Genomic DNA, 9,710 nt, shown 5'->3' with positions numbered 1-9,710 from the left:
TTTCAGTACGTATAAGTGTTTTCGAGAAATTATAAATGAAATCGAAAAATGAAATTTTCTTTGTATTAAAGTAATATTGTTCATAAACTATCATTGTTTTTCTCACCAACATAAGAAAATGGTCACCTGCTAGGTAAACACGATTGGAACTTTGGTGCCTATATTTTATCTTTTTTTCAGTTAATGAACTTCACAGTCATCCGATTTTTATTGTCATTACACAATCGTCCATCATATTTTTTTACCAACATAATAGCATTTTTGCTTCTTTTCACAATCATAATAATGTGACTTAGATGAATTCTGAAATGTGCGGAAAAAACAAAGCATGTAAGTTGCACTGCAGAAGTCACATGCATCACGTAATGTCAAGAAAAAAGTCACAACGTATACAAGCATGGCAAAATAAGAAAGTCACATGCATTACTGCATCACTGCATAAAGTGACATGCAGCATTGCATCACTGCACAAAGTCACATGCAGTGATGCAGTGATGCACAAAGTCACACGCATCACTGTATCACTGCACAAAGTCAGATGCATCCCTGCATCGCTGCACAAAGTCACATACCTCCTACGTACTGTGCCCATTGCAATTATGCACAAAGTCACAGGCATCGCTGCATCTGCGGCACAATAGCCGATGCTATAGGCCGTTGATTCGTTCATGACTGCACAAAGTCGAGTCCTGACAGCCGTATGCACTGGATAAGGTCAGTGGCATGCATGTGATCGAACAGGAAATTGCATACACACAGCTACCATGTGTGTATATGGTATAAATATCGTAGCATACCACAACAAAAGTTTTACAGCTATTTCTACCGATATGATCATGACATATACGGTGGTTGATCTATATTCAGCAATGGGTCGCTATTGGGTTGCAGATGGAGATGAATTTCAATACCCATTAAATCCAAATTTGCGTTACTCACGTGCCACCGTCAATACCACGAGAGCTGAGTGGGAATTTCGCAAAACTCGAGCAAACGTTCTCGTTGAGCTATGCCGTGAAGTTAATCTTAAATTTCCTCGCCGGTTAGCCATGCGTATGCCAACTGACACTCCACAGTTGTTGCAAAGGGCATTGCATCGTATCCGCGACGAGGTTAATCGCATGACCCAACGTTTGCAGAGGTCCGAACTAATGAAGACCGCAAATGAGCGTGCCGAAGATGGGTTAATGGATGATGCACACCAGTACTACGCCTGGAGCATGGATGTTATGTATGAATCTGATATTGAGATGTCAGATGATGATGATAATGAATGAAATTGTTTGGATGAACGCCCAGGGCATTTCTGTAATGCATGCAATTTGTAATGCTTATCCATGACTTATCAATGAAGCGAGATATTTCAATTATTTTTAGCCTTGAACAAACATATTTTTTATAGCTTCTTTACACGTTTTGTTCAAACCAAACGCGTTTGTAATTTATGTTCTCCTAAATTACGGATAATGAGAGAGGGGTAGAGATGTGAAACAGATTTGTGTGATTCATCAATATAAATAAGAATAAAAAATTGTGAAATGATAATTGCGAATAAATAAGTATGACACTTACATCAGCTGTACAAGTTTGACACATACAAACAAAAAAAAGAAAAAAAAAACCTATATAGTCCATATCGCAACCGCTAATGCCCTAACCTGCCCCCAGTCCCACAACCCCGACCGTGGATCTCCCTCCTCGGTCTCCTACGGTAGACTCTCTGAATATCTGGCACTCTCTCCTCTGCATGCTGCCCTCCACTGACTGCCTGTGGAGCCTGTGAGTGTGAGTGTGACCCCCCTCTCCTGCATCTGATGCCCCTGATCCTGCCTGTGCCTGTAGATCATATACTGCTGTGAGCTGTGAAACTCCCACTCCCTCGTCTGGTGCAACTGTATCACGATCTGCAGCTGGACCACGACCTCTGCCTCTGCCCGCACCCCGACCTCGGCCGCGACGTCCCCCACGACCATAACCTCTCCCTCGCGCTCTGGGGGGGGCTCAATATGGCCCTCATCATCAATGTGTGAGATGTCAGTGAGAACTGCATCATGTGTACTCCTGGGCGCGGTCGAATTAGTCCCCATAAAAGCAGGTGGTAACTGGGTGGGTGGGGTAGCAACATCATGCATGAACCGGGGGGCGGTCGAAGTACTCCCCAGAAAAGTAGGATGTAACTGGGTGGGTGGGGTAATAACATCATGTATGAAGCGGGGCGGTGACCAATCAGGGTCAGGGTCAGGGTCAGCATGCTGGGTAAGATGTACGTGTGGGGAATATGGAGAAATGTATGGGGTATCATGTGGTGGGGTGACTGAAGTCGAAGGACCTGCTGTGGCTGGCGCTGAACTGGAAGGCACTGACGTGGACGGGACTGATGTGTCTGGAGCAGCTGCTGCAGTGTGTACACCGTAGTCCCCAAAATGCAGACGATCTACCCGATGGGCATGCTGGATCCCCTCGTACAATAACTCTCTGATCTCTACAAGGGCCTGCAGACCAAGCTGTCCATCACGTCTGAAAATAGCGTCCTCAGCCAAGTGATATGACCTCCCAGCTCGAACCACCTGTAAAAAAAATAGATATATTAGGCTATAGTTGACTGAAAATAATCAATTATGATATTAACAATTATCGGAGATATAGTACGCTACTCACCAATGACTCGAGAGAAGGCCCAACTCCCTGATATCCGGCCTCGGACAGGTGGCTCGGATTACCGACAAGTAGGTGTGTATGTCGCCGATACCACAACATGTAAGGGTCGGGAGAGGGGAGGACCCCATCGCTCCAGTCAGCCTGTACAATAGTGTCGCGACGGGCATCCCACAACTGTATGTATCGCATATGATGCTGACTCCAGTCAGTGCTGGCTCGGCCACGTCTATCCGTCGCATGCAACCGCCACTCGGTGTCACACCGATCCGGCACGGCCTGGACCCGACCAAACTGTCGGAGGACACGATCAGGGAGATGCCACTCAACCACGTCATAACAAATGAGTGGTACTCTCGCCATCCATATATCCTCACCTAGGCGGCAGTAGTCTGGGAGCGTGTGGAGGACATCAGCATAAGGCTGCCAGATAAACTACAATAACGACAAGTCTATTAAAAATCGGTCATAAACATATACAGTCCATATGACAATTAAAATTTAGGTATTTAAATTTGATACCTCGCCGTCTATCATCCGATCAAGCTGGTCTCTATACACGACCACTACGTGGGTCGATACGACCTCGTGGCTCATGTCAACCCTCCATCGACTACCTCGAGGTCCGGCCGGCATCTGCATGTCTCCCTGCCCGATGGGAACCTCACCAGGAACAACTAGTTGCCGCCTAGACGGGGCAATGCGAATCAATCTCTCCCACGCCCAAATCTGCAATAGTTTGAACGCAATTACAATACTGATATATGCCATACAATATGAATTGACATGTAATAAAATTCTTACTAACCTGTAGCAAGACAAGGGGTCCTCCGATCTGAGTCACACCCACCTGAGTGGCTCGACATAACATCCTATACAAGCATGCCAAAGCCGCGGCGCCCCAGCTGTACTGGCCGATGACGTCAATGTCTCTCAACAGTGGCAAATACATCAGCTTGAGCAGGTTCTGTGACTTATCAGGGAGAAGTACCCCCCCAATAAGCCACAGAATATATGCTCGCGCATGCTGCTATACTAACTCATCTGCAGCATCATCTGGAAAATCGCCCTGAAAATGCTCCGACAGCCACCTCACCCTCACTCTACCTGCCTGTAAGTCTGCAGGTGTAGGTGCTACTCCCAATAGCTCAGCACATAGCGCTATCCACTGCTCCGTCGTCAATGATGGGTCAAGTCCAGTAACTGCTCGCCCATCAATCCGTAGACCGTATAGGACAGATACGTCCTGCAATGTGACGGTGGCCTCACCGGTCGGGAAATGAAATGTATGAGTCTCTGTGCGCCATCTCTCGACGAGAGCAGTAATGAGTGGGTGGTCCAGTCTGATATGGCCTATACGATATACACCATAGAATCCCGCGCGTAGTAGACACTGCAAGACTCTATGGTCCAATGGACGATCCCACAGGCCGGAATCTCCCCGTCGGCATGCCACCACGGTGCGTGACTGGTCCTGCATAACAGAATGAGTATTTTAAATTATAGCATTATCAAGGAAATGAAAAACAAAATGCAGTGTATTTTCATTGTACGCGTAAAGTCCAACAAACGTTATTGCATACCGGGTCCTCCCATATACTGTCAGCCCGATGTGGATGACTCAAAAGGGGGACCTCATCAGGTAGATGTGCCATGAAGCCTGTACAGTTGAAAAACAAATACATTTTGAAAAACTGTATTGGTGAGTATGTAATTTAACTATATCAATTAAGCTGAAATTATTATGTACATGACGACTTGAAAAATAAATGTGGTCGATTATTTTAAAAGTATAAATTTGTGTGCCATTAACATGGAAGCAATTAACTAAAATCAAAATTTTGCATATTATGTGCCCATTAAATATGATAAGCAATTCAACATAACCTATCGTTATCTATGCTTCGGACTAATATAAAAATCTTTTACAAAGTCATTTTACGATATCAGTTACATAAGCTTAATAATGACCAATAACATGTGGATAGTTTTTGTATGTCAATATTTACAAACAAAATGGAATGATCATTTTTTTTTTCAAAACTTCATTATTGATTTTGGCATATTTGACATAACGTCATTATTGATTTTGACATATTTGACAAAATTCGTTACATTTATGGCATATTCGACAACTTGATTATTGATTTTGTAATTTTTGTTTTGCAATAAAGTAAAAAATTTGTAAATTACGTACATGTAAATTACGTACATGTAATTCACAAAATTCTGTAATAAACATTTTGAATGAAGTAGAGAATAAAAACTATGATAGTTGTAAATTTCGTCAAGCAAATAAAACAATTACAATATATAAAGAATTAAACAACAGAAATGATCTATTACAAATAAAAAATGTTCTATTACATGTATGACCCCGTTTACAAATAATGAATTACAAAAGAAAAGAAAATGATCTATTACAAATAAAGAATTACAAAAAGATCTATTACAATATGTAAGTATTACATAGTCTTCATCGACCAAGTCGCGCCGGACATGTTCGCCTGTCATGACCTGTCTGCTGGCACTCACTGCAACGAGCGGTCAAACGCCTATCTGATATGTCCATCTCATTCGGAATACGAGACATAGATGCACGACCCCGTTTCACTTGTCGCAGACGCAGTACATTAGGCATTAAAGTCCACTGCGGATCAGCCCAATAATCTTGATGCGGTATTGGATTGAATTTAGTTTCCCAAACCCTCATGTATACAGGAAGCCTATATACTGGATCAACGTACTCGAATGGATTGTCACCGCATTCAGACATTACAGCGAGCATATGAGAACATGGATAGTGTCGTATCTCATATTTCCCACAACTGCACGTGGGTTGATTCATCTGCACAATTTGTGTATTGCGACCTCGTCCATGGCGAAAAGATGTTTGCACCTCAAACACGCGGCGTGGCCTATAAAAAAATTATAATAGAAACTAATGAAGTTCATGTTTTTAGGTGTAGTTAAATTGACAACATAATAACAATAATTTAATTTATATTACAAACTAACCTGTCATATGATATCAACTTGAAAGTATTTGCCCTTGCGATGCCATCCTCAATAGTTTTTTGCATCTGTCTAGGGTATTGGAACTCATTTCGTACATCTAGTTCAGCTTGGGCTCCCATCTCGTCAAAATATTTTACAAGCCGCCGAAATGTAAATTCTACCATAGCTGAGATAGGTAAGTTCCTTGCACCTTTCAAGACGCTATTGAAGCACTCTGCATCATTGCTAGTCAATACCCCCCAGCGATGTCCACCGTCATACGAAAGGGCCCACTCCTCAGGATTCATCTTGTAAACCCAAGTGATGGCTTCTTGGTCAATAGCCTGTATTTGTTGTAAGTAACCATTACACTTTCGTCGTTGATGAGCACTTCCTGCTTTCCATAGAAGTTGTTTCAGCTCCTTATTTCTGAACGTAGTGTTAAAGTTACTACAAACATGTCGAAGGCAGTGCCGATGATATCCAACAAATTGGAGCGAGGGATTCAACCAATGCCGCCTCACAGCAGCTAAAATACTCTCAGCTCGATTGGATATCAAAGTCACTCCCTGTCGGTCCATGACAATATGTTCCTTGATATTAGAAATGAAGAACGACCAAGACTCCAAACTCTCCTTGTCGACAACAGCAAATGCAAGCGGTAGTACTTTGCCATTGGCGGTGACAATCGTTGCTACAAGCAACACAGCAGTGTATTTCCCGTATAAGAATGTACCATCTATGGTTATAACAGGCCTACAATGTCTGAATCCATCGATGACGGGTTTGAAAGACCAAAAAACAAAGTGGAAGACGGGCATAATGGTTGTATTTCCGGTATATCTATGCTTCCATTGCACGATGGTACCAGGATTAGATGTTTGTAATGCATACATGAATTTAGGCAACATCATATATGATTCATCCCAATCTCCGAATACCATTCGAATTGCCTTTGCCCTTGCATGCCACGCCTTCTTGTAATGTATAGTATAGTTCATGGATTTTTTTATGTCTTCGATGACATTCTTAATGGGCATATCAGGTTCGTTCTGCATACAACAATACCTATGAGTCAGATTATTTTGGTGTGAACACTTTAAAGACACAATTTTGGTGTGAACACTTTAAACAAACAATGTGTATATAAATGTAAACATTTATTTTGTATACTCACCGCAACTTGTCCCAAAAGATGAGAAGCAATGTAACTGGAGCTAATATTTGTGTGGTCCCTGTTCGTTCATGGGTATAAACAATGGTGAGGACCCCTATACTGCTTTATTTCAAAAAGCCCATGTCTCTTACTAAGAGATGCACGCAACCACCATCTACAGTCGTGCTTGCAAGCACACACCCAAACGTCTCGCTTGGAGGTTACGACTTTGTACTCTCGATTATTTGTTGCATGGTACAATTTCACAGCATGTACGAGTTGCTTCTTATCAACGAAAACCATCCCTTTGTCCAACTCTGGATTTTCAGCATTCCAGATTCGGTTACGGGGAACGACATCGCGGTTACTAATGTCAAAATCACCACCCATGTGAATGTTTTCAAAGAAAGGGATTTCAGGTCTAGGTGGAATGGGGGCATTCTGAATATCAACGGGAGCGTCGACATCATCTTCTTCATCATCATCATCATCTGATCCGCCCAATAAATTTTCTTCATCACACATTTCATTCTCATCATTGTCTAGGGCGACATCAGGACCGTACATGTCACTGTCAGCAAACTGCACAAAATTAACCGTTTCAGCCATATTACCAGCAACTTCAACTGGAGTCGTATGATGGCTATAGGTGGGCACATCTTGGGTGTTATTGTGAAATTCAGTCTCGTATCCACCATGTGAACTTGATTCTCCACCATGGCCATGAAATGTCTGTTGTGTGTAGCCAGCTGCATAACATTCATTTGATTCATACATAGGAGACTGAAATGCTGTCGTGTCAACCCCATGTGTCAGCAATGTAGTGAACGGATGCGATTCCATCTGTGTTACATTCGGAAGATTCTGTACAACCTCTTTCTGAATGTACACTTCCAAACAATTTGGTGGTTCGAAATTTCCACCGATACTTAAAACGGTGTTCAACGCCTCATCGTCATTTATCGGTAATATTTTGTATTTGCTGGTTGCTTGCCACTGGCGATAAGGATATCTACATTTGAAGATCAATCGGACTGTTTCCCCGTAACTTGCGACCTTGGACATAAACATCTCCTCCAAATTGCCAAGTGTGGTGCCAAGTTGCACCATATATATCCCTTTCGGCTCAGCATCATATGACACACCTTCATCGGGATCCCGAATTATGTTTCCCCCCCAGTAAAAGATAATTGGAACAGTTGCCATATACTTGCTTCAATGAAACAATAAATATTAAAATATCAACAATATACATATATCGAATTGTACTTGTAAAATAAACATTAAAATTTGCAGAAGCCACAAATAAAAGCAACCCTCTAATTTTTTATCAATTTATATTTTCCAGGGTTGAAGGAACTGTAGAGGTGAAACATTAATTCAATTTGTATTTTATCAACTATATATTTGTGTCTCAACTTGATTATTACTGTTTATTTTCTCATTTTGTTCACTTATTTTTATTCGTATAACAGAACAGCTGAGATTTCATCTATACGTGGAGTTATATATTGTGTCTCATTTACTTCGTATGTGAAGACTCTTATCTTTTCAATGTGAATGTTCTTTGTTGTCATTGCTCTATTGTCTTCATCTAAAAAACACATAACAAGAAGTATACTTGTTGTCTTAATTCTTTCGAATTAGTGGCGAAAAATAAAATAGGTTGAGAGATATTTAGTAGAGGGTGACGCGATTGATTTGGACAATATAAAATACAGGGTGCAAACATTGAGAGAGATTTTTTTAACCTGGTGATGTAATTGTTCAGATTTATGGAAAATATAAGTTAATTTGATTTGCTCCAACTTGTGCCATTACGGACCTTAATGACAAAGTTATTTCCTATGTGAACTAGTAACCCTCGTCCATTTTGTAGAGGGCATAGAGGCTTTCTTATAAAATTAAAACAACAAACTGATTTTAGATCATTTTGGATTGTTCTGAAAAGTAAGAAAAAAATTAAATTTATTTACTCCTTTTTTTTCTTACACATACAAAAACAAAAAAATAATTACAGAGATAATTTATAATGGCCAAAAATTAGAGATAATTAAATTGAAGTTGGTGGTTAAATGTATGGACTACATTTTGGATAGTTATCCATGTGAATCTATCGGGCTATCCGTACCAATTATTTGGTATTACAAAATACATGCTTACCCATCAACGTGCCAATTTTTTTTCCCCCTTCTTACGTACGAAATTGCTATGGACTATTAATTAAAATAATTTATTATTCTTTTCATGCATATATGTCTGCACACCTCTATGGACAGAATAATTATGATATTTGCTTCCGCCAACCCCTAATTTTGTAAATCTATTTAAGTGGCCTTCGGTAATCTTAGGATTACTGGCCGGTCATACCTATAGTAGCGGGTTTGGGTCGTGATAGAGTGGTATCAGAGCACGAGTTATACCGTACACATGAGTCCATATAAGCTACTAGATGTCCTAGACAGAATTAGGGGCATTACATCAGCATGTGTTAGTGTATGTGAAATTATACGACATGTCTGAAACAATTAGACATGAAATGAAATTGAGCATTGTCAAAACTATAAACGAGCTATTTGCCTATGTTTATTAGTGCTCTATTTACCTATAGCAAATGGAGAGAACAAGAAGTGATGATGTGATTGAATCCTTTGATGGCAGAATGGAAAGAATGTTAGAAGCTTTAACCGAGTCCATGAGATAACAACAGAGACAACAACTACCTCTTTCGCCTTCTTCAGTGCAAGTGGAACTGATAATTAATGACATTATCGGGTTGACTCAGAAATTTAACAAGATGAAACCTCTGACTTTTCTAGGTGTTATTGAGCCACTGAAAGTTGAAACCTGGATACTAGAAACTGAAAAATTATTTGAAGTGTTTCCATGTTGGATCATTTTG

At 40.8% G+C, this 9,710-nt stretch overlaps 1 protein-coding gene and 1 long non-coding RNA gene across 3 annotated transcripts; both read right to left on the bottom strand.

Annotated features, from left to right (window-relative positions):
* Nucleotides 1-3,183: 3,183 nt before the first annotated feature.
* LOC114319633 (uncharacterized) lies at nt 3,184-4,317 on the bottom strand. Its single transcript, XR_014345687.1, has 3 exons — nt 4,239-4,317; nt 3,464-4,129; nt 3,184-3,384 (listed from the first exon to the last, which is right to left on the bottom strand). It is a non-coding gene; the product is annotated as an uncharacterized LOC114319633 (long non-coding RNA).
* A 662-nt stretch (nt 4,318-4,979) lies between these two features.
* Nucleotides 4,980-8,021, bottom strand: LOC145804393 (uncharacterized). 2 transcript variants are annotated; one of them, XM_082898122.1, is made up of 3 exons: nt 6,830-8,021; nt 5,674-6,704; nt 4,980-5,573 (listed from the first exon to the last, which is right to left on the bottom strand). In XM_082898122.1, exons 2-3 carry the CDS (start codon nt 6,690-6,692, stop codon nt 5,132-5,134), a joined length of 1,461 nt encoding a protein of 486 aa, XP_082754248.1. In that variant the 5' UTR covers nt 6,693-6,704; nt 6,830-8,021; the 3' UTR covers nt 4,980-5,131. The 2 variants fall into 2 exon arrangements, with proteins under 2 accessions (XP_082754248.1, XP_082754247.1); XM_082898121.1 differs by lacking the exon at nt 6,830-8,021 and having other exon boundaries at nt 5,674-6,785.
* Nucleotides 8,022-9,710: the final 1,689 nt, after the last annotated feature.

This window comes from Camellia sinensis, chromosome 12, assembly GCF_055761805.1.
Source record: "Camellia sinensis isolate YWXY chromosome 12, ASM5576180v1, whole genome shotgun sequence".
In the NCBI taxonomy this organism is placed as follows: domain Eukaryota; kingdom Viridiplantae; phylum Streptophyta; class Magnoliopsida; order Ericales; family Theaceae; genus Camellia; species Camellia sinensis.
This window is presented reverse-complemented; position numbering and strand designations above follow the sequence as displayed.